Source organism: Neomonachus schauinslandi, chromosome 5 (genome assembly GCF_002201575.2).
Source record: "Neomonachus schauinslandi chromosome 5, ASM220157v2, whole genome shotgun sequence".
NCBI classification, from domain to species: Eukaryota; Metazoa; Chordata; class Mammalia; order Carnivora; family Phocidae; genus Neomonachus; species Neomonachus schauinslandi.
Genome location: NC_058407.1, coordinates 69,822,994 through 69,848,385, shown reverse-complemented (window position 1 = coordinate 69,848,385; position 25,392 = coordinate 69,822,994). Strand labels below are relative to the sequence as shown.

At 37.8% G+C, this 25,392-nt stretch overlaps 1 protein-coding gene across 6 annotated transcripts in view; it reads left to right on the top strand.

The window, feature by feature from the left end:
• PPHLN1 (periphilin 1) overlaps window positions 1–25,392 on the top strand; it is a 146,045-nt gene that overhangs the window by 31,377 nt on the left and 89,276 nt on the right. For all 6 annotated transcript variants that reach the window (XM_021704779.2, XM_021704778.2, XM_044914880.1 and 3 more), the window contains one exon: window positions 20,195–20,406. In XM_021704779.2, coding sequence (XP_021560454.1) covers window positions 20,195–20,406 — 212 coding nt within the window. The remainder of the gene's footprint in view (window positions 1–20,194; window positions 20,407–25,392) is intronic.

Here is a 25,392-nt window from a genome sequence, read left to right as displayed (position 1 = left end):
TTTTTTTTTTTTTTTAAAGATTTTATTTATTTATTTGACAGAGAGAGCGAGAGCAGGAACACAAGCAGGGGGAGTGGGAGAGGGAGAAGCAGGCCTCCTGCCGAGCAGGGAGCCCGATGTGGGACTCGATCCCAGGACCCTGGGATCATGACCTGAGCCGAAGGCAGACGCTTAACGACTGAGCCACCCAGGCACCCAATATGGGTATGTTTTATAATGTTAGAGGCTTTTCTGGAGGCTTTGTGTGAATTTTTTTGAGGCATAATCAACTTGTTGTCCTTACCCTTTTTATTGTTTTTGTTGTTTCCAGAGGCTTTATGTGGATTTTTTTTTTGAGGTATAATTGACATATGACCTTAATATTATTTTTATCCTTTCTGTTGTTGTTGTTGTTATTGTCATCTTGGTAAGTGTGAAGTGGTATCTCATTATGGTTTTGATTTACATTTCCCTAACAGTTAGTGATGAGCAACATTTCATGTGCTTATTGGTCATTTGTATATCTTCTTTGAAGAATTATCTATTCAGGGCGCCTGGGTGGCTCAGTTGGTTAAGCGACTGCCTTCGGCTCAGGTCATGATCCTGGAGTCCCGGGATCGAGTCCCGCATCGGGCTCCCTGCTCGGCAGGGAGTCTGTTTCTCCCTCTGACCCTCCTCCCTCTCATGCTCTCTGTCTCTCATTCTCTCTGTCTCAAATAAATAAATAAAATCTTTAAAAAAAAAAAAAGAATCATCTATTCATTTTTTTTGGTCCATCTTAAAATTAGGTTGTCTTTTTGTTGAGTTTTAGGAGTTCTTTATATATTCTGGATATTAAATCCTTATCAGATATATGGCTTGCACATATTCTGTTCTTTCGATAATGTTCTTCAGTGTTCAAAATTTTAATAAAGTCCAGTTTCTCTATTTTTTCTTCTGTTGCTAATGTTTTTGGTGTCATATCTAAGAATCCATTGCTAAATCAGTGTTGTTTTGTTATAACTTGTCCACATCATTCTTTGATCACTTTCTTACCTTCGGATGCAGGATTTCCCAGGTTATTCTTATGTTTTTTCCTGCCTCCGGCCTAAAGTCTAAGCTATTTCTCCAAGGAGCACAGATTCTTTATTAGTGGAAAGTCCAAGATCTGGACACAGGTGTACACACACACACACTTTCTCTCTTTTACATCTGTGTTTATTTTTATACATTATTTACATATATTGAAGACCATGAGTTTGTGGCAGTATCCTTTCCTGTTTTCCATACCATATTTTACCCCCTCTTTTGTCAGCAAAAAACCTGGCTCCCAGTTGTTGGAAGAGACAGTCCTCCATGGGTCTCTTGCACTCCTACACATCTTGCCAAGATATGCTAAGAATGCAAGGCCCTGCCCACTTTTTATCCATGCTATTTCTCAGAGTGGAGTTTGTAGTGAGCATTCTTGAAAGATACAGTAGTTCTTCCTCTATTTCAAATAGCAGGCTTGCTTATTGCTTGGTGTAAAAATAGTGGCTTCCCCATGTTTTCCTTAGTTGTGAACCCACTATGTGTGTAGCATTGATCTTGGCCTATATCACATCATTTCTGTGGGACTTGGAACCAGGCTTGTGCAGACAAGCCAATGCTATGTTGCTTGCTGTATAAAATCCTTTGTCTCAGGAGTCTTGTGTCTTCTACCAGTATCCATGAAACAGTAACAGTCTAACTTATTAGCTTGTCACTAGGATAAAAATCTGATCCCAGACTTGAAACCAGTATCCTCAGTATTTTTGCTCACATTCTCTATGTAGTTAGTCTTCTGATCCCTTGGGTCTTCCTTCTTGCTCTGTCCAGCACTTTACTTCTGCAGATTGCCATCACTGGCTGCTACTGGGCCACCTGGCTTCACACCATCTTCCACAGGTCTGTTACTAGCTGTGGAACTTTTGGGTTATAATTTACCTAATCTTTTTCACTTTCTGTTTTATGTGTTTCATACTATAGCACTTTATGTATTTTGTAAACCCAACATATATATATATATATTAGTGGTTCATATCAAATAAGTATGGAGTCATTGGAAGCAACTGGATTAAATAATAGTTAACAGAGGAAAAATGAATGTATTATTTTCTTTTTTTTTAAGGTTTTATTTATTTGTTAGAGAGGGCACAAGCAGGGGAAGCGGCAGGCAGAGGGAAAAGCAGGAGAAGAAGGCTCCACTGAGCAGGAAGCCTGATGTGGGACTCAATCCCAGGACCCCAGGATCATGACCTGCGCCGAAGGCAGACGCTTAACTGACTGAGCCACTGAGGCATCCCGAATGTATTGTTGTCTGTCTCCTCCCACACTCCCACCCTCCCTCTGAAAGTTCTCACTTTTTTCTTTAATAGAGCCACGTACCTGATAATTTATCCACATTTCAAACATATCATCATCTGTTCATCTTGGTTCTGTATATACAGTGATCTTATTATCTCTTTGTTCAAAACACACTTGTAGATAAAATTCAGAATATATTAGGATCTACTTCATTTTGTATTCAAGGAACATGTCATACTTTACCAAGGGTTATTAATTTAGACTGAATGAGGTGGTTTTTAACAGTCATTTTTTCCCTGTACTTATGAGGTCTTAGAATAAACTTTAGGGTGGAACTGATGTAGAGTATTAAATAGTATTTAGAAATATAGAACAAGAGTATCACTACATGGTCAGCATACTTTATTTTTAAATGCTGAGGGTTTTTTTTTCTGTATTCGCATATGGAAAATTTCTATTAAGTAGTTTAGTATTTTTATACCTATTGATTTTTTTTTTTTAAAGATTTTATTTATTTATTCATGAGAGATAGAGAGAGAGACAGAGGCAGAGGGAGAAGCAGGCTCCCCGCGGAACAAGGAGCCCGATGCGGGACTCGATCCCAGGACCCTGGGATCATGACCTGAGCTGAAGGCAGACGCTTAACCGACTGAGCCACCCAGGCGTCCCTATTGCTTTTTTTTTTTATGCAAAGGTTTTTTATTTTAAAGATTTTTTTCATTTATTTGAGAGAGAGCACAAGAGAGAGCTAGAGAGAGGATGAGCAGGAGAAGGGACAGAGGGAGTAGCAGACTCCCCACCAAACAGGGAGCTGGACGTGGGGCTTGATCCCAGGATCCCGGGACCACAACCTGAGCAGAAGGCAGCCGCTTAACCGACTGAGCCACCCAGGTGCCCCTAAAGCAAAGGTTTAATTTTGATTTTTATTATAGTGATTTTTTTATCTTCTTAGGTGATATACTATTTGACAGAGAAAAATACTATAAAACATCTTTGGTTTATTAGTTCAGTGGTACAAATGTTTATTGAGTGTTTACTTTGTGTAGGCTACTGTGCTTATATCACTAGCTTAGCGTCTAGTGAGTGAAGTAGATGCACAAGAAGATAGCCTAATATGATACATGCTGAAGTTGCATAAAATGCTGTAGGAAGATGGAAGCATTTACCCTGTTCTGGGGGATTTTATTGAAGATTTCCTGTAGGAGCAGATAACATGAACAAAACTTGAAGGAGAAATAAGGGTTGACCAGAAGAAGGGTAATAGTGAACATATTCCTGCAAAAGGAGGAACGTGAGCAAAGCTGTATAAAGCATGATGTGTAGAGGTATTAATGGATGCATATATGTGACCTAGGGAATTGTGAATTAAATTATAACAAAGAAGTCTGAATAAATAGTTTTAAAAATATAGTTTTATTGGGCGCCTGGGTGGCTCAGCTGTTAAGTGTCTGCCTTCGGCTCAGGTCATGATCCCGGGGTCCTGGGATCAAGCCCCACATTGGGCTCCCTGCTCGGCGGGAAGCCTGCTTCTCCCTCTCCCATTCCCCCTGCTTGTGTTCCTGCTCTCGCTATCTCTCTCTCTGTCAAATAAATAAATAAAATCTTAAAATATATATATATATATATATATATATAGTTTTATTATGTTAGCAATGGGGAGCTCCTGAAAAAGTTTCACCTGTTAGACAGGCTAACCCAATTGGAATGTAGTTTCTTTTGTCTTCAATGTAGAGGATGATTTTTTAAAGATTTTTCATTTATTTTTAGAGAGAGAGCAGGGGGAGGGGCAGAAGGAGGGGGAGAGAGAGAATCCCATGCAGACTCCCTGCTGAGCTCGGAGCACGATGCCACATGGGTCTTGATCTTGTGACCCTGAGATCATGACCTGAGCCTAAATCAAGAGTGAGATGCTTAGCTGACGGAGTCACCCAGGCACTCCTAGAGGATGATTTTCTTTAAAGGTTTTATTTATTTATTTGACAGAAACACAGCTAGAGAGGGAACACAAGCAGGGGGGGTGGGAGAGGGAGAAGCAGGCTCCTTGCGGAGCAGGGAGCCCAATACGGGGCTCGATCCCAGGACCCTGGGATCATGACCTGAGCTGAAGGCAGATGCTTAACGACTGAGCCACCCAGGTGCCCCTCGAGGATGATTTTTTAAAGGTGGCATTGGAGATAGAAGAAGAAATGAATACCTGAATTAGAGAGGGGAGGTTGGAATGGAGAAAAAGGGTTAAATTTGATAAATGCTTAGGAAGCAAAAAATCAGCAAGATATGGTTGTTGGATATGGGAATAAAATGTGGGAACTATCTGGATTTTTGGTTTTGTTTACTATGTGTATAATAATACCATTATCTGAGATTGGCATATAGGAGGAATGGTTTCAAGGGAGGAGCTGCATTCAAAAGTGAGATTGTCCAAGGATAGGATGTAGTTAGACAAGAGCAGTGAACTGAGGTCAGAACCCTTGGCCTTTATGGAAGTGTTGGAAAATAAAACTTTTTAAACAATATTTGGGGTCACCAATGGCTGATGCAACTGAGTACTCCAGTAATATAAAGATTAAAATATCTTGGGTTTGGCTGTGTCAGGACGAATGAGATATGAGGTGGTAAATTCAACATGAGTGGATATGTTTTTGAAAAATACTGAGATGGAAAGTAGGCAATGCTATATGTTGCAAATACAGGAGACTTAAAAGTATCCATGAGGTGAAGGAAGGTCGAGGACACTGGCTAAAGGAAGATCATCTAAAACCTTTTTTTTTTTTTTTTTTAAAGGTGATCAGTGACTTGAGCATATTTATAGTTGAAGTGAAAAGAGAAAGGTTCAAGATACAAGGCAGAAAAGAGAATACTGATGAAGACAAGATAAATGAGGAACAGGATGAAGATCTTTGATTTGAGGGCCTTTTAACAGGGAAAAATCATATACTGGGAAAGGAAGGATGGGGCAGATGAAGGCCGACTGGGGGAGAAGGGATTTGGGCTGGCGGTTGAGGTAGTTCATGCCGGAATACTGCTGTATTTTTTTTTTTTTTTAAGATTTTTATTTATTTATTTGACAGAGATTGCAAGAGCAGGAACACAAGCAGGGGGAGTGAGAGAGGGAGAAGCAGGCTCCCTGCTGAGCAGGGAGCCCGATGCGGGGCTCGATCCCAGGACCCTGGGATCATGACCTGAGCTAAAGGCAGACGCTTAATGACTGAGCCACCCAGGTGCCCTAATACTGCTGTATTTTTTAAGGAAATGAGGTAGCTCATTGAAAAGGAAAGTTTTGGTGCTAGGTTAGAAGACTTTGGGAGGATTATCCGGATATTAGAAAAGCTGCTGAGATGAATAGGAAATTGAGTTCACTAATGATAAGTAAAAATATTACTAGTGGAATTGAAGGCGCAGTGGAAATTAAAGACCATGTGTCTGTAGTAGGTTCAATCTGTAGGCTTGTGACATTCAACTCTAACAGTGAAGAAATAAAAGATTTTGGAATTAATTCAGGTTTGGGGTTGGCTAAGATGATGTATCAGAATTGCCAAGATGGGAAGTTGTTGGTATTCACAGTGCTTCAAATACTGTAATTGAAGCTGGAAAGGCAGTAAGTGAGGCTAGGACAGGGTTCGTGGCTTGTTAGAAAATGAAGGAGTCTTGTAGGTATCTATAGGTGGAATTATTATAGGAGTGAGAAAACTGAAGGATAAGACATTGTGATAAGAATGCAGTATTGGATTCTGAAGAAGAGCACTACTGGGTAATAAGTGGCAAGGTTTAGGATTTAAGTGTGTGACTAAGGTATTGTGAAGAGGTAGGAGGTAGTTGAGGACTTGCTATACCATTGCACAGATGATCCACATGAATTTTGAGTTACCCATGATGTGGATAGGATGTGTTACAGTGCATACTGTATCCTTGGGTTTAGGAAATGTGGGAAAGTTATCAGAAGGTTGGTAATACGGGCAGTGTGGGGTTATAGTGGAATAGCATGGACTTAAAGAGTTTGTTGGGCTCTTTTTCCCTTTTCTTAGAGGATGGGGGATTTAGACCATAATCCTATGTGTCGTATACTTCAGGACCTTGAGGCAGTCATCAGTGCGCGCTTAGTACTCACGAGTTTTAGGGGAGGTATTTGTGTTCAAATACCAGGTTTCACTTAAGGAAGTTGGAAGGATTGGCTTATGAAGAGGCTGAGGTTGTAAAACCATTTACAAGATCAACTCAAATTGCTGTATTTTGTTATTTATATATACACAAATACAATTATTAAGCATAAAGTACTTGTAACACAGGAAAGCAGTTAACATACTCATGTTTCTGTGGTAGTAATGCCCCTCTTTGTTCATGGAAATAACTCATGTACCCTTAGGTGGAATGTAAACAAATGCTGAGGGGCAGATTGGAGCAGCTGTTACTTGGTGCAAAGCTGATGTTTGCTATTTGGGAATGTAAGCATACCATGGCCTGCTTCAAAAGAAGAAATCCAGATTTTTAAAAGGTTAAATTTCTTGAGTTTTCAGTGTTTACAAGTAAGTAAAACCAGAGTTTGCAGTCTCTGGAGTAAGGCAACAGTCTGGGACTCTGAAATGAAGAGCATGTAATAGCAGCTTGTCTAAGATGGTGGTTTCCAACCCTCGCTATGCTCTCAATTAGGTGGAGAGCTTTTTTTTTTTTTAAAGGTTTTATTTATTTATTTGACAGAGAGAGAGACAGTGAGAGAGGGAACACAAGCAGGAGGAGTGGGAGAGGGAGAAGCAGGCCTCCCATGGAGCAGGGAGCCCGATGCGGAGCTCGATCCCAGAACCCTGGGATCATGACCCGAGCCGAAGGCAGACGCTTAACGACTGAGCCACCCAGGCGCCCCTGGAGAGCTTTTTTAAAAAAAAAAGTTCCCTGGTCCTCACGTTTGGAGATTTGATTTACTTGGCCTGGGCATCAGTATTTTTCAAAAGCTCATCAGATGTCCTAATGTGAAGCTAGACTTGAGAACCACTGGTCTAATAGGTAGTATGGAGCGACAACAGTCACAAAACCATAGGTTCATGTTAACAATGACTTCTCGGCACCTTTTCTCATTTATGGTAACTTCATTTGTCTTTATCCTTGACCGCATTTACTTCCTTTGCTTATGTTTTTTTGTTGTTTGGTGGTGGTGGTGGTTTTTTTTTTAAGATTTTCTTTATTTTTGAGTGAGTGAGCATGAGCGTGCAGAGGGAGAGGCAGACTCCCCACTGAGCAGGGAGCCCAATGTGGGACTTTGTCCCAGGACCCCGGGATCATGACCTGAGCCAAAGGCAGACACTTAACCGACTGAGCCACCCAGGCACCCTTTGCTTATGTTTTTATAACTTGTGTTTATAAGAATCACTTAGAAGCTCATTAAAAATGAAAATTTCCAGGCTTCATCTCAAGAGATTCTGATTCAGTAAGTGGAGACTTGGAATCTGTATTTTCACAAGCCCCCCAGATGATTGTGATGCAGAAGGTCTGAAGACTGAAGTTTGAAAAACACTGCCCTATACTCTCTGATGCTGGTGACAGATAAATCTGTATCTATAGCCTTGGCTTCTTCCTGAGTGCTACATTCCTACATCCAACCGTCTTTTAGAGCATCTTCATTTGAGAATCCCAAACTTTTCACTGAAATGAAATAAATCTGTTTTGAGAACACTTCTACTTGTCCACACATCTTAGGCACATAGGTGGACTACATTTCCAGGTCTTCATTCCTGCTAACTGTAGCCACATGGCTAATTTATCTCCAGTGTAATTTGAATAGGAGTTCTACTTCTTCATGTATTCTTCCACACACATTTACCTTTTCCCATCTTGCACGATGGGCCCTGGAATGGAATGACAGCAGACATGTGACCTTGAAAGCCACATGTTGAAATAGAGTGGTCAAGCGTGGGTTCTTGGGTGATTGTGTGGAGCAGAATCTCTCACCCTGGAATGCCTGCTCTCGACTATTTTGTACAGATAAACTTCTTTTGTGTAATGACTCAAGATTACATTTTTTGGTATTTATGTTATAGCATTTTAGGCATATCTTAACCTCAGTAAGAATCGGCACTCTTTTAGGTGTTAGAGATCAAACTGGATAACACAGATAAGATCTATACTCTGGCTGGGAGATCTTAGTCCATATCTCGTGCCTAGAATGCTTTTGATGCAAAGTTGTTTTGTAGAAAGAGCTCAGGCCTTGGGTCACCAAACTTCTCAATTTTGCTGCAAGATAATTGTTTGGTTTTTTGGGTAGTATAGAATAAAAGATAGTGTGGGAAATTCCTTATCTTAAATCATAGTGCCCCTGGTACTCTTGTTTCCACATTTAAGAAAAGACATTTGAGGTCTGCGTTTAACTTATTTTTGAGTTCGCGCTATAAGTTACCAAGCCACTTTGTCAAAATTATTATTTTTTTTTTTAAGATTTGATTTATTTGACAGAGAGAGAGTGAGTGGGCGATTGCACAAGCAGGGGGAGCAGCAGGGAGAGGGAGAAGCAGGCTCCCCACTGAGCAGAGAGCCCGATGCGGGGCTCAATCCCAGGACTGATCATGACCTGAGCTGAAGGCTGACACTTAACTGTCTGGGCCACCCAGATGCCCCAATATGATTCTTGAAATCTTAATTCCTTTTTAAAGTTTCTGTTGACTAGAAATGAAGTAAGTAATATTTTGTGTGGAATATTTGTGCATGTTGGATGTGGGAAGGAAAGAAAAATGAGGTCCTAATAAGTAAAATGCCTTCTTCCCCCCACCCCCTGCTATTCTTTCCCCCCTACTTTACTGAATTTTACCCTTAACCAGTAACTATATCCACGGAAACTGAGGGATCCATCACAGCTTGTCTGGTTTGACTGGTGCGAGGGGCTGGAATTACCTCAGGGATGTATATTAATAAGGGGAGACTCATGAGCTTCATATATCTACTTTTGAAACCAGCATTCAAGGTAATTAAGTGTAGATGGTCCCAGGAACACATTTTGAGAAACAGTGCTTTATAGGGCATTAGTTCTTCCCATCTTCCATTCTTCTGGTGACTTTGCCTTCTATAACATGCTCAGCATTATGGCTGAAATGTTTGTGATATAGTCGAAGACACTATCTTAACTATCCTGACCTGAGCCGAAGGCAGACACTTAAGGACTGAGCCACCCAGGCGCCCCGACACTATCTTAACTATCAAGTAGGTACTTTTTTGGTAATAAAAACATCAGCTAAACATGTGGGGGTTTTGTGGTTTTTTGTGTGTTGTTTTTTTTTTTTTTTTGTCTTCATGGTAAGTATTCTAGTTGTACTGTTAGTTATATATGTTCAAACGCTCTTTCGTATTTGCTTTATAATTTATTGTATTGAATCCTTTATATGTATTGATACCCTCATTTTCAACATAGCTGGAAAGCCTATATATAGTTTTGAAGGTTTTTGATGTGAAGTTTTCTTTGCATGGTAAATAGAACTTCATCTTACAGTGCAAAGTTTTTACCCTGTGATGTATGGAATGACATTAAAAAATATGCCCAGGTTTCCAGTATCCTGCTCTATTCAGCATGCTTCAGGGCTATTGTTAAAACAAAACCCAAAATTCTTTAAAATCAAGATGATTATTTGCACAAAGAAAATTATACTAGTTGATATCAATTGAATTTTATAGCTGATTATGAGTGTTAGGACTAATACATGTTTAAAAAAAATAGTATGAATAAAGTTGTGATATTTCTATGAACCAGTTTTTACTTTTTCATTTTTTTGAGTAAACTAATGATAACCTAGAGATTCATGTTTTGCATTTTAAGTATTCAGTGACAATTGTATATATGGCTTTGTTTTAATTTGTACAGTTCTTCAGGAAACAGTACTGTATTTTAATGTCTAGCTTAAATTTATTTTATCTCTGTAACTTTAAATTCTTAGATTTTCTTGTTAAAAATGAGATCTTACATTTGAAGTAATTTTAATGAATCTTAACTAATTGTGAGGAAAATGGAAACCTCTAAGTATGTCAGAGGGTTTGAGTCATTAGCAGTCTAGGGTCATCTTAAAGAATTTAGGTCCTATGAAGCTAGGCTAGTTCATTTCCAGTTTACCCTGCTGTTATTATGTAGCCCTTTAAGCTTTCAACCTTCTTCCTTGGTAAGATCTGGACTCTGTTTTTATATCCTAATCCTGTGACGCCATCAAAATCATTTCTCAATTTTTCATCCTCTGAGATGCTGCTTCTGAAATTGGTGGATATATAAAGAGAAAAGCAGCTCAATAAAAATAGGTCCAGATCTCTGAGCTTCCTACTTGTCTTGCATCTTGGTTCCATAGTTCTTTATTATAGTCTTAGCTCTTTGATGATTCTCAGCAGTTTACTTTAAAAAAAAAAAAAGGTCCAGTTTTCCTAGATTTTCTCTTGCAGTCAAGGTAGTTGGAATTACTCAATTCCCAATTTTTGGATGTAGGTTTTGAGTGTGGTAGTCGTGTTTTGTTGAAGTAGCAAAAATTGAGGTGCTTCTTGAAGTAATGGTATCTTTGTCTTGAACTCTATGAAATAGAAATATTTTTAAATGGTATGCCAAAAATTTTGTTAGTAGAAAATGTCTATTAAATATATAGTATAGAATTAAAACCATGAGTGAGTGTACCGAAATACAAGCTATTAAACCAAGGGCAACAGAACACTTAAAATTTTTCTATTTATAATTATTTTGTGTTTGTTTTATCATTAGTCATTTGATAGCATTTAGTTGCAATATGTAATAGCAGGCACCAAGATTTAGGAAACATTATGGGAGGAAAAAAAAAATCTTTAAATTTAACCTTTTATTATAAAGAGCTTTTTTTTTTTCATTATTTTATTTATTTATTTGACAGAGAGCTAGAGAGGGAACACAGGAGGGGAAGTGGGAGAGGGAGAAGCAGGCTTCCCTTGGAGCAGGGAGCCTGATGCGGGGGTCCTGGGATCATGACCTGAGCCGAAGGCAGACACTTAACAACTGAGCCACCCAGGCGCCCCTAATTTCTTATTAAATAAAAATAAGTTTTAAGTGTTTCCATTATAGGGGCATCTGGCTGGCTCAGTCAGTAGAGCGTGTGACTCTTGATGTTAGAGGTCAAGAATTCAAGCCCCAGGTTGCAGGTAGACTTTACCTAAAAAAAAAAAAAGACGTTTCCGTTATAAAAGTAGTACAGTTACATTATAAACAAAACCTGAAGGAAAGGAAAAAAATTCCTACTGAATTACTAGGAAGAAATTTACTAATGAAAGCATTATTGATTGAGTTATGTTTAAAAACTCATTGCATTCTCTCATCAGTTATTATGCCAAAGAATTAAAAATAAATCTATGAATAAATCTATAAATAAATCTTTGTTTAGGTGTAAGGTTAAGATATAAGATTGTTCCGTTTGCCCTTGCCGTACTGTCTTAATTAAAAAGAAAAAACTCAGCCTTTGAATATCTATTTTTAACCTAGATTTATCATAAGTTATAATGGAAGACAAAAATTTAAGAAAATTAGGACTCATTTGTTTCATAAAACTAACATCATGTGTTCTAGTACCTTGTGGTATCTAAAGAGTACCCACCATTATTCATGGTAGCTATTGTGTACCTCTGTTTGTGATGGAAAGAAAATTAAATGAGAAGTAATAAACATTAAAATGCTCATCTTATTTATGAATTAGTGAATTGTTTTAATTTTTTCCCCGCAAACACTGAAACTCATGGTTGACGTTTGAAACCAAGTGCAAACTACCTTAAACAGGTGTTACACCAAGAAGACAAAGGAAACCAAAATATTCTGCAGCCTTTTGTGACATTAGATTGAGCCTAGCAAAAGCCAGATTTGTACAGACATATAGAGGAGAGAAAAAGGAAACTTGTTAATGAAGATAAAGCATTCTGACAGTCAGAAAAGAATGATACTTCCAGCTCTATCTAGTGTTTGCTCTCTGTGTGGACTTTGGAAGTTTAACCCTGTTTTGTGAACTAGAGTAGTGTTTTCCATTTTTAGGACCATTGAATCCCTAGCAATTTCCAGGCCAATCCAAATTGTTTATTATTCATGAGGAAGCTTATGTGTCTGTTTATCCTTGTTTTCACTACTGGATGAGATCATTTGCCTATTTGATTGGGAAAACTTAAAAGAACAGGTTATCTTAAATACATATTTAGTGATGTGATGACATTATCTTCATATCCTTCACCATTTTTTTATTGGTATGTTCAATTCAACAGTTTTGTCAGCATGCATTAAATTATGAAACATTACTATTTAAGGCTTTGCCATTGGTATTAGGATTTTCCCCCTTAATTGGAAATTTGCTTTAAATCCAATTATAACTTACAACTTTAGAGCCCTTTTTAGCATGTAGTTTAAAACTTGGTATTTTGATGCAAAATAGGCTTATAATTATTTAGCATTTTTTCTCTTGAGGGGTCTTTCCCTTCTGTCCCTTCCAAACATGTAGCTTTTTAACCAACCCGAATTTATCATGGTATGAGTTATAAGAAGAGAATTGATCATTCATACCCTAAATTGTCTCAGAGTTAGGGAAAATGTTTAAAACTTAAGGATCCATGTGTTTGGGTTAAAAGGTTAACCCAAAGGTTAAAAAGGTTAAAAAATGAGATCACGGACAACAACATGACAAAAGCCTGAAACTATAATAATAGATACCATTCATTGCAAAGTTGCTGTGTTCAGAGAAGTTAGGAAAATGAAGCTCAGAGATGTTGAGTAAATTAAGGTCAAAAGGCCATATATATGTAGATGAACTAACTTTTGAATCTACATCTGTCTGTAGGGAATGCTCTTAGAAGTGTCACTGTAAATAAATATGTTCAACTTTATTAAACTCCATGTTTCCCAAAGTTATTTACCCATAGAACCCCCTCTTTGGATTTTGTGGTGAGATGAAAAATACCAACATCTTGTGGGTTAGTATTTTTTGGAATGTATTTTGAGAAAAGCTTTTTATTATGAAGTCAGTTCTCTGGTAAAAAAGAAGGTATAAATCAGCTAAAACATATCCCTCTATCATTGTGTAATTGCTTTCCAAAATATAGCTTCTGAAGTGCAAAATTTTAAGAGATGGGCAAGGGATAGGATGGAAAAAAATCTCCATGTATTTCTTTGTATTCTATGAGAAATATGAATCTGTAAGTATCCTTTTTTTTTTTTTTAAGATTTTATTTATTTATTTGAGAGAGAGAGAATGAGAGACAGCACGAGAGGGGGGAGGGTCAGAGGGAGAAGCAGACTCCCTGCCGAGCAGGGAGCCCGATGCGGGACTCGATCCCGGGACTCCGGGATCATGACCTGAGCCGAAGGCAGTCGCTTAACCAACTGAGCCACCCAGGCGCCCCCCTGTAAGTATCCTCTTTTCTCTATTAGATTGTTTGAAAACTTTCAGGAGGTATGTAACTGTTTAGATCAAGGGTCGGTAAACTACAGTCCATTGGTCAAATCTGACCAGTTGTCTTTTTTGGTAAGTTTATTGGAACACAGCCAGGCACATTTGTTTACCTATTGTCTATGGCTGCTGTTGTGCTCTGCTGGAATGTTGTTGAGAAGCTGTGATGGAGACCGTACAGCTCACAAAGTCTCAGTATTATTTGCCTCTTTACAGCAAATGTTTGTTGACCCCCAGTGTAATGAGTGGTCTTTTTGCCTCTTCACTTTATATGTGCTTCATGTCTGTGTACTCTGTGAACTCCATAGCTGAATTTCTTGAAATTGAATTATCTGTATTTCATCCTTTGTAAAGTAAATTCCTTGGGAAGTCAACTTGAAGTGTTTTCTAGAGGTTTTATTATTATGAGTAGGTTTTAAACTCCTGCCAATATACAAGATTCCGTAGTTTTGCTTTTCTGAAGGTAAAACTGTCAAGCAGTTCACATTGGCATACTTAAGTTGTTTTTTTTGCTGCAAACCATTATTGATTTGATAGAAATATAGTAATGCTGTCGTAGAAGAAGCTAACATCTATTGAGTGTTGTGTACCAGTCCCTGTTCTAAGCACTTTACATATATTATCTCATTTACTCCTTGCAACAACTCTGTGAGGTAGGTAGTACTGTTCCCACTTTATAGATGAGGAAATTAAGGCATAGGGCGGTTAAGTAACTTGCCATGAAGTTAATAGTTACTTTGGATGGGTCTTTCAGTACTTAGGCATCTAGTTCACGAGGGCCTTAACATGCCCTAACCCCCTTTCTTTCCTCTAGTAGGTGATGCTTCTGTTAAGCCCTGTATACAGGGCTAGTATTTCAAACTTTGGTGCTCTATAATTCTGTGAACTCTAAGAAGGCCCTCTGATTCATCATTATGCCTTTCCCATTAACATATGATACTTTCACAGGGCAGTTAGTCTGATCACTATAAACATACATCAGATCTCTTCGCAACCTTGTTCTTTGTGAGGTTCCATATGACCTTCTCAGAAAGGTCCTCCCTGACCATATTATCTAAAATAGCCTCCTTCACATCCACCTTACTTTATATTACTTGTCACTCAGAAATGTTTTATTTATAGGCTCTTTTCCCCATTAGAATATAAGCCTGGGGCAGGGACTTCATCTTTTCACTTCAAAATAGAGTCGGTATATTTTCTACCATTCTTTGTTTATCCCTTTTCCATACCTGGAACCTAACTGCCCTCTCAACTCACTTGCCTCCAAATTCCTGGAGTCAGATGAGTTCTGGGCATACTTCTGACAGGCCACTGTTCCATTGTTATCTTTGAATGTCCCCATTTATTCCCCCCTGTCCTTACCTTTGTACTCTCTGATAAATTTTTTCTTACTGGATGATTATAATTTCTGGCTCACAGACTTCTCTATCCCTCTCCCTCCTGATTTGATGATACATTTTTTTTTTCTTTTTTGGTCAAAGAGAGTTTATTTAAAATGAAGCTAAAACTTTTTTTGCATGAGAAAGATTGAATAAACCTTACACAGAAGTAAAAGGTTAATAAAACATTAAAAGAGATTTCCTGTTAATTGGAAGAAACTGTATGATTTTTGTTAATAAAGAAGACAAAGTTGTATCTGCTTTCTTAACACTCAGGAATTAAGGAGGATTTTCCATGTCTGAAAAGAGGTTAGGATTTCTGGAGACAGAGTTCAGTACATTAAGAAGATACATCCAGGGCGCCTGGGTGGCTCAGTTGGTTAAGCGACTGCCTTCGGCTCAGGTCATGATCCTGGAGTCCCTGGATCGAGTCCCGCATCGGGCTCCCTGCTCGGCAGGGAGCCTGCTACTGCCTCTGACCCTCCCCCCTCTCATGTGCTCTCTCTCTCACATTCTCTCTGTCTCAAATAAATAAATAAAATCTTTAAAAAAAAAAAAAAAAAAAAAAAGAAGATACATCCAGTGGGCTGAATTGCTCTGAAAGTTTCTCAGCAGAATCCATAGGACCAGTATCTGCCACACGAAATGGGTGGCAGCAGGCAGTTGATGATACTTTTTTTTTTTTTTTTTAAAGATTTTATTTATTTGAAAGAGAGAGCACGAGCAGAGGGAGAAGCAAACTCCCTGATGAGCAGGGAGCCCAATGTGGGGCTCGATTCCTGGACCCTGGGATCATGACCTGAGCTGAAGGCAGATGCTCAACCAACTGAGCCACCCGGGCACCCTTTTTACTTCTTATTTCTCATTTACTTGTATGATCAAACCCTTTCCCTTAAAGTATTGTTCCAATTCTCTCCCTTCCTTCCTCTGCCAGACTTTTTTGGAAGAAAACTAATGGCTCAACTCCTTTAGTAGATATATCTTGATTTTTTTATAATCTGCTTTGGTTTCCGAAGTTTTTATTGGACAGCCCATTCCCTGGTCAAATGACTCCTAAGTCGTTAAATGCAGAGATCTCTTCCAGCCTATGTAGTATATGGTATTAACTTTCCTTTATCCTTTAAGACTTCTCTTCCTTTGCTTTTTAGTAAATGCTTTTTAAAGTTTTCACTTTTCTGATTACTCTTATTTTTGTTCACATTAATATCCTTTAAAACTTACTTGCTTTTTCTTGAAACTTGGAATACTTTCCCTACCGTGTAAGTCTGTGCTGTCTAATATGGGAACTGGTAGCCAAAGTTCCATTGGAGATATGGCCAGTTCAGACTGAGATATTCTGTTAGTATGTAATACACACTGGGATTTTCAAGATTTAAGGTGAAAAAGAGAGAATGTAAAATATCTCATTAAATTTTATTTTTTAGATTATTTTTTAAAGATTTGGGGGTCCTATTCCATACAGCCTTCCACCATTTATGGACCCCTCCCCACTCTTTCTCTTCCCTCCTGGAACAACCCAGATTCCTCATTTCCTAACAGCTTGTCAGTCCTTTTTTTTAAATTTATTTTTAAAATCAATTAATTAACATATAATGTATCATTGGTTTCAGAGGTAGAGGTACATGATTCATCAGTCTTATATAACACCCAGTGCTTATTACATCATGTACCCATCTTAATGTCCATCACCCAGTTACCCCATCCCCCCACCTCCCTCCCCTTTAGGAACCCTCAGTTTGTTTCCTATGATTAAGAGTCTCTTATGGTTTGTCTCTCTCTCTCTGGTTTCGTCTTACATGTTGATAATATTTTATATATATTGGGTTAAATAAAAAATATTGCTAAAATTAGTTTCACCTCTTTCTCTTTATTTTTTTAAAGATTTTATTTACTTAGAGAGCATGAGTGGCGGGGGCGGGGGGTGGCACCCTGTGGGGAGGGGCAGAGGGAGAAGGAGAAGCAGGTTCTCTCCTGGGCAAGGAGCCCGACCTGGGGCTTGATTCCAGGACCCTGGGATCATGACCTGAGATGCTTAACTGACTGAGCCACCCAGGCACCCGTTTCTCTTTTTAAATATAGCTGTTACATCTGTGGCTTGATTATATTTCTGTTCAACAATGTTGGTATAAATTTTATCTTTTTTTAAAGATCTTCCAGATCGCTTTTCCATCTAATACAAATTTCTCTTCTGAATTGCAGTACCAGCCTTCTCAGCCTTCTGGAGCATTTACTCCCCGGCGTGCCCCCCTCCCCCCCCCGCAACATACTAAGCTTCTTTAGAACCAGGGTAGTTCCCCATAGTGCCTTTCATATATTGGGATATAGAGATAAAAGAGATAGGAATATTAAAAATATATATACACACTAACATGAATAAATGACGTGGCTAGTATTATCACTTTATCAAAGAGGATACTTAAAGTAGATGATGCTGGTTGTGATGTTTTTGCTCAATCTGATGGGAAATATGAGGGATTGATGTGAAGGGGAGGAGAGACCTTACTCGGAGATATTAAAAATCTGACATGTACTTCCCCCAAGTATATTCAGTCACCCCAGGCCACTCTGATGGTTCTGAACTATGCTGTTGTGATTTTACCGCCATCTCGTGTCAGGATTAGGAAACTGTAGTTCAGTACTTTGTCTACTCCCCCACCCTGCCTCCTGCTGGACAAAATAGGCAGTCTTTACTGGGCATGTGGGCCTGCTGCTCTTCTTCTTCACCTAGATAAGTTACCGGTAAGAGCTCATTTAATTTCAGTGTAGGAAATCTTCTTACAGCAGTCTTTCCTTGGCTTCCCTGATAACTTACTTACCGGTTTCCCTCATGTTTCTGTGGCTCTTCTCTTTCATTCTCAGATAGTCCATTTCTCTTCCAATGTAATTTTTTTAGTCCTAGATTCTGGGCCCTACCCGAGGCTTTCAATACTGCCTATTTATAGAACAACTTATAGCCAAAAAATCTCTTCTAATCTTGTCACTGATGTGTCTAGTTGCCTACTAACTGGCTGTTACGTGAGCATCTCAAACTTAATGTGTTCAAATCCAAATGTGGATCTCTTACCACACCCCAGTTTCTCAAATCTCTTTTTCTCATTTCAGTAATTCATCATGCCAGAATTCTTGGAATCATCTTGGCATCCCCTGTCTCTTAACACTCATTAGTCATTCACCATGTCCCATTGAGTCTATAAAGATGCACTCTTGTGTGTGTTAAAGTGCTCCCTGCTCTGGTCTTATCTAAGCTACCACTGTCTCTTGTCTGCATGAGTCAGCTCCTAATTAGTTTCCCTGTGTACACGCTTGACTGCATTCACATGTTTTATGTTTATTTGTTTAAACTGCCTCTTCTAGCATGAGAGGCCCATGACGGGGGAGTGACTGCATGCATTTGGTTTATCATTGGGTCCTCGGCCCCTGGTACAGGTCCTGAGACCTGTGTAATACATATGTAGCCACTAGGCTCTCAGTGATGTCGATATGGCTTCTGTAATTTTGCTGATTGAGTTCGAATGCATTAGAATTTCTTGAATGCTTTATTTTGGCATTAGTATTTTGTCTGAGTTCATTTATCCTAAATGAGTTTTAGCTCTTTTCTACTTTGGCCCAGAGAATTATAATTGTATCTGTAAGGACAATATATTTTGGGTTTTAATCTGCTAATGACTATTTATATATTAGGGACTGCTGATCAATATGCTGAAATTTTCTGAACATTTGAAATTTCACGTCATTGGTTTGTCTCTTAGCATTCTTCTTTCTGAAATGCAATGTTCCTTAATTTTAATATGGAAATACACTTGTTAAATCTTCGCTTAAAACCTGTTTGATGCCAAGTGTTCCTTTAAATGGAGGCTCAGATCTTGATAGTTTCATTTAGTAATTTTGATTTGCTTTGATGCTTTAAATCTTTTTAAATTTTTTTAAGATTTATTTGTGAGAGAGAGAATGAGAGAGAGCATGAGAGGGAGGAGGGTTAGAGGGAGAAGCAGACTCCCTGCTGAGCAGGGGGCCCGATGTGGGACTCGATCCCGGGACTCCAGGATCATGACCTGAGCCGAAGGCAGTCGCTTAACCAACTGAGCCACCCAGACACCCTGCTTTGATGTTTTAAAGTTAGTTTTGCTTTATAAAGTTTTACTCTTCGGACTTTCTACGTTGAATTGGATATTGCTTAATAAGGAAATTTAATTTGTAAAAGTAGAGGTGATTTAGTAAAAGCTGGTGGTTAGAGATAAGCAACAATCTGTACGCTAAGGATGCAAATTCAAGAGAGCAAGGACTTAATAGGTATATACCAGGGTTTCTCAGCCTTGGCATTACTAACATTTTGGGTCAGATTTTGTTGTGTGCTTGTATCGGACTTGTCCTAGGCATTGTAGGGTTTTAGTGGCATCCCTGGTCCTACCCACCAGTGGCAACCCCACCTCTCCAGTTATGACAACAAAAATGTCTGTAGAGACTGCCAAATTGGAACGTGGGAAGCAAAATCACAGCAGTTGAATACCAGTAGTATGTAGTATACTTAGAAGTGGATAAGAGATGATGAAATGTCTCACTTGGGAAATCTTTGATATTCTCTAGATGTCTTTGAGAGTATGGTAGCTATGTAGAATATTGTTAATGGCAAACAGAAGTAGAGACTGTATGACTATGTTTTTCACATCATAACATTTCTGTGTTTCCTTAGAATAAAGTCACTTGATCTTAACCACCTGGTTCTATCCCCAAACTGAAAAAGTGTACGCATCTAAATCATACATCACTGATAAAGTTTCATTTTGTGGACTGACATTAGAAGTTAGGTGATGGGGTGCCTGGGTGGGTTCAGTCAGTTAAGCATTGACTCTTGGTTTCAGCTCAGGTCATGATCTCGTGGTTGTGAGATTGAGCCCCACATTGGGCTCTGCGCTCAGTGCAGAGTCTGCTTTAGATATTCTCTCCTTCTCCCTTTGCTTCTCCCCCCTGTTTGTACTCTCTCGATCTAAAAAAAAAGTTAGGTGGTGGTTAAAAAAAAGGGGGGGAGCCAAGATTACAGTGTAAAGAGTAGCTTATAATCAGAGCTTTTGCCATTTGTATTGTGTATGTAAGTTACAGGATATAATTCGCTTTTTTTTTTTTTTTTCTTCTTCAAAGGGACATGAGAGATGGCTTTAGAAGAAAAAGTTTCTATTCTTCCCATTACACGAGAGACCGGTCTCCTCATAAAAGAGACACTCCTTTTTTCAGAGAATCACCTGTAGGTCGGAAGGATTCTCCACACAGCAGGTCTGGCTCCAGTGTCAGTAGTAGAAGCTACTCTCCAGAAAGAAGCAAAACGTACTCTTTCCATCAATCTCAACATAGAAGTATGTATTTTTAAAACTTCTTTTACAACCTCCACTAATGAGAATGTACTGATTCAGATTGCCTTATAGGTATTGTAAGATATATTTTTAACCTTTTATTTTGAAAATTTTGGAACATAGAAAAGTTGAAAGAATATAATGAATACTACACACACACATTTTTTGGAACCATTTCAAGTTGCAGTTCACATTGACATTTCACTTCTAGTTCTTCAGCACAGAGGAGGTGTGTTTGTAATCATGTTGGAAAGTTATATACTTTTGTATTTTCTGCTAGTTCCTGTGCTAGTCCATCCTCTTTAATCTTCTGTCACTAGAAGATATATATATTTGATAGTATATTTTTCATGAAAAATATCAGTGATTTCCCCTAAATATAAGGTATATAACCTTATAGATTTTAGAGCTAAAAACCTACCTTAGGTTCATTTTTTTTTCCAACCTCCAATTTGTTGTTGTTTTTTTTTAATTTGGAATACCTAGACGTGCATGGCATTCTGTGCAATCATGGCCTGTCATTCTGGCTGAGTTGCTTAGTATGTGTTGGAATAAATAAATGAAGCAATTTATTTTCTAGATAATCTGTTTTAGCTTTCTGGACTCCACTACCTGCAGTTGAGCTCATTCACAAACATTTCCTCATGCCTTCTTAACTTTGATAGAAGAATTAATATGTCATAAATGAGTTAAGATGGTGTGAGCAGGTTAAGGTGAGAGAGATTCTCACTGTGGTAGTTAGAAAAACATGTGATGGAGGAAATCAACATTTGGGCTCATCTTTTATTTCAGATTTCTACAACTATCTTCTAGGTAGAGGGAATTATAAGCCAAGATACAGACACCAGAAAAGTCAAGGGTATTTCTTTTTCTTTACTTTTTAACTTTCTTCCTATTAACTGTTTTGGTTTTGTTTTTGTTTTTGAATAAAGAGTTTTAGTTTAATAGCATTTGCTTCCTGCATGTTGGAGTGATGGAAGATCATTTCAAATCATTGGATTGTCTCCATTGTAGTTGTTGCTGGATTCCAGTATTTAACAAACATTTATCAATTTTTTGCTGTTTTCAGAGCTAGGTAGAGTGGGGCTTCCAAAAAACATATTTTTGGATACAAGTGTATGAATGGTCATACAGGAGTTAAGCATGTCAGTTGAGGTAGATTTAAAACAAAATCATTTACATATGCCTGATTGCTTAAAATAAGCATATAGTTCCAGGTAACTGAAAGCTTTACTATGGAGTTCAGGGTCTATAGTTTGATATTTTCTCGTTTCACTTTCTTCTCTCCCTCCCTCTCCCCTTTCAAGAGGATAAATAATATCTGAGTTCTTTTTTTTTTTTTTTAAAGATTTTATTTATTTATTTGACAGAGAGAGACAGAGAGAGGGAACACAAGCAGGGGAGTGGGAGAGGGAGAAGCAGGCTTCCCACTGAGCAGGGAGCCTGATGTGGGGCTCGATCCCAGGACCCTGGGATCATGACCTGAGCTGAAGGCAGACGCTTAATGACTGAGCCACTCAGGCGCCCCAACATCTGAGTTCTAATGCACACTCACATGCACAGATATAAATATTAGCTAGACACCTTCTAAGAAGATACTTTTTTTTTTGGATGTATATGACTTAATCCAAATCTAATGATTTGATTAAGAGGAGGAAAGTATCTTTGGAAACGGATTATGAAGGCTTTTGAACAAAACATGAGTAAAATGGGAGCTTAAGATTCTTACTTGACAGGTTGTAGTGAACCTGTTACTTAAGATAGTTGTTAGTGAATTCATCTTATTCTTTCCATTTCTCCTCTGAAACAGATTTTGAGGGAGGCATTTTTTGGTCTGCTTTCAGCCTGGTAGTTAGTGGTAAAAACTTTAAAATCTTGTGATGAAATGTAGAGGAACTCCTTAGGGTCTCCAGCAGACTTTCCCCTTTGAGGCCTAATACCTTTACTATCTGGAGTGATGAAAAGATAATAAAGAAAGCTGGGAGACTAAAATATGGTGCAAATTGAGTGAAATAGAGCATACAACTTTGGTAATGTCTTTATGCTTATTTTTTTTAAGTCCTTGAGCTTCTAAAGTAAAGTTCTTCTATTAAAAAAAGTTTGTTCGGGAAAACTCTCTTTACAAGTTACTTGGGTTGATTCCTTAACTGTTTGGGCTGAGCTATTAAAATGTTTTTCTATACTCCTTTCATGTAAATAGTTTTCAGAATAGTTACATAAAATCATCTTGCAAAAAGTTAATGGAGAAGTCTTATTTTAAACAATAATTGGAAAAAGTAATTATGTTACATATTTGTGATACCAGTTCTTTTAATCTAAATGTGACAGATAATGATGGCACCTTGCTTTTCTTCAAAAAAGAACTGAGAAACAGGGTCCTTAAATTATCAGTTATTTAAACTGGGTTAATTAGCAACAGTGTGTTAATTTAATTTTTTAAATGTAAATTGAAATTTTGTCAAAGATTTTAAATGTTTCTACAAATAACAAGTAAAAATAATTTTCCTACTCTCCTTATGCCCTCATTTTGCTGTTTGACTTTTAATTTTTTGCTTTTTGTTCACATTTTTCAGTGTAATTTTAATAATCACTAGTAGTGGGGAGCCTGGGTGGCTCAGTCGTTAAGCGTCTGCCTTCGGCTCGGGTCATGATCCTAAGGTCCTGGGATCGAGCCCCGAATCGGGCTCCCTGCTCAGCGGAGAACCTGCTTCTCCCTCTCTCACTCCCCCTGCTTGTGTTCCCTCTCTAGCTGTGTCTCTCTCTGTCAAAATAAATAAATAAAATCTTAAAAAAAAAAAAAATCACCAGTAGTTTGGCCATGGTAACCATTGAAGGACTAATTCTTCATAATTCTTCTGTGCATTTAATATATCTCTTATGTGATTATTATAAGCCACAAAATGATTTTTGCTACTTTTTTATCTCAACTACCTGTTTCCCATTTTGTGCTTACATGCACATACACATGTCTACGTGTGTATTTTATTAAATTTCTTCTACTTAGCCTTTTGAGTTAATCCTGTGAACCTTGTACTGCTTTAGACTAATCATTCTCCTAAATCAAAATGTTATTTTCATTCTGTGCTTTTTAAGAATTTTCTGTCTTTAGCTTAATTGGACTAACATGTTCATAATTGTCACTATAGTAGTCACTATAATATTATTTTTTGTTCCTTTTTGTTGTCCATATTTACACACTAAGTCCTAGTTAACCTCATTGCTTTTCCCTTTATTATGATACCATTCTAGTTAAAATTGTTGTATGTATATCTTGTCTATTTCTACTTGAAGTTTATTTTTATTCCTATTAATCTAACTAAATATCTCCCCATTTGTGAACTCTCTCTCAGATATTTATTTCCTTTTTTCTCCTCTTTCTCAATTGAATCCCATTGTTCTCCTATCTTACTCTTTTGTTTAGGATAATAGCACTAATAGTGACACCAGAAATCACTAAGTTCAGTCTCCCATACCCTGAGGTTCTTTGTTAAAATCCTTCCTGTGATAAATTTACTATATCACAGTCCAGTCCTTCTGTCCTTGTATAGTTCATTTTTTATAAAACAATTAAAATCTTTTCCTGTAACATCTATGTAATACTAGATATTTGTCTTAGAGCCATAAAAATGTTTCATCTTTTATGTATTTGAAGAGTACCATCATAATCTTCTCAGTTTTTTTCCCCCCTTGGTTTAAATATATTTAGTTCCTTCAGCTATTCCTTTTATTTGACATGTTTTCAGAATTTTGCTTCCTTAATTTTTTTTCTGTTCCTTTTAAGTTGTGATGCAGAAGTGAACTTTTATTTTATCAACCGCACTGTATCACTGGCCCTTATTGAAACTGTAGAAACCTAAGCCATTTTCATATATATTACTATTAAACAAAATGCCCTTCAGCCTGTACTTTTTTTTTTTAGATGCAATTGCTTGAGTGTAGTTTATATATTAAAAGAAATCTAAGAATGCTAAATATCTAATTAACTTTGACTTATTACTCTCTTCTGTAGAGGTCTTAAAATCTCATTTAGTGATCCTGTATACTTGCAGTAGATAAAAGTAGCTCTGTTTCATCGGCAAAGGAAATATGCTTTGTGTTTTGTATTAGTCCTTAATAATTATCTTGAGTAGCATACAGCCAAATACAGAAACCTCTAGAGACCTCGGTCTGTAGACCTCAGCCATTTATCTGCATTGTTTTCAACCAGTTGTGATCCCCCATCTTGTCTTCCTTTTCTCTTGAGGATTTCATGGAAGACTTTGTCAGGTGCTTTCTTGAAACTCTTAAGTTAGAAAGTATTTTCTCTATTAAAACAGTGACATGGGGCGCCTGGGTGGCTCAGTTGTTAAGCGTCTGCCTTCGGCTCAGGTGATCCCAGGGTCCTGGGATCGAGTCCCACATCGGGCTCCCTGCTCCACGGAAAGCCTGCTTCTCCCTCTCCCACTCCCCCTGCTTGTGTTCCCTCTCTCGCTGTGTCTCTCTCTGTCAAATAAATAAATAAATCTTTAAAAACAAAAACAAAAAAACAGTGACATAAGGTTTCTGCATTGTTTTGTAAATCCATTGTGTCATGATTATTTAAATACATAGAAACTACCTCTTTGTTAATTCCTTTTAAACATTTGCCTATGAATTAATGTCAGATTTATCACTATGCTTATACATTAATTAGGCTGTGTGACATTTTGGTAGATTTTTAAAAATATTACTACAGAAGATTTGCGAGTTTATTGTTTTGATTGGTCTGTATCTGTGTTTCTATAGTTCTGACTTTGGGCCCAGTATCCCTTTATTTTCTTGATACCAGCAGCCATTATTAAATATATTTACTTAATTCTATGTAAGTCTATATAGAAGATAATGTTAAAGAAGGATTATTATTCATTAGTGTTTAGTCCTTTTTGAAGGCACATCTACTAAAATAACTGAAAATGTACAAGAATTAAAAATACATTTTGTGGGGCGCCTGGGTGGCTCAGTTGGTTAAGC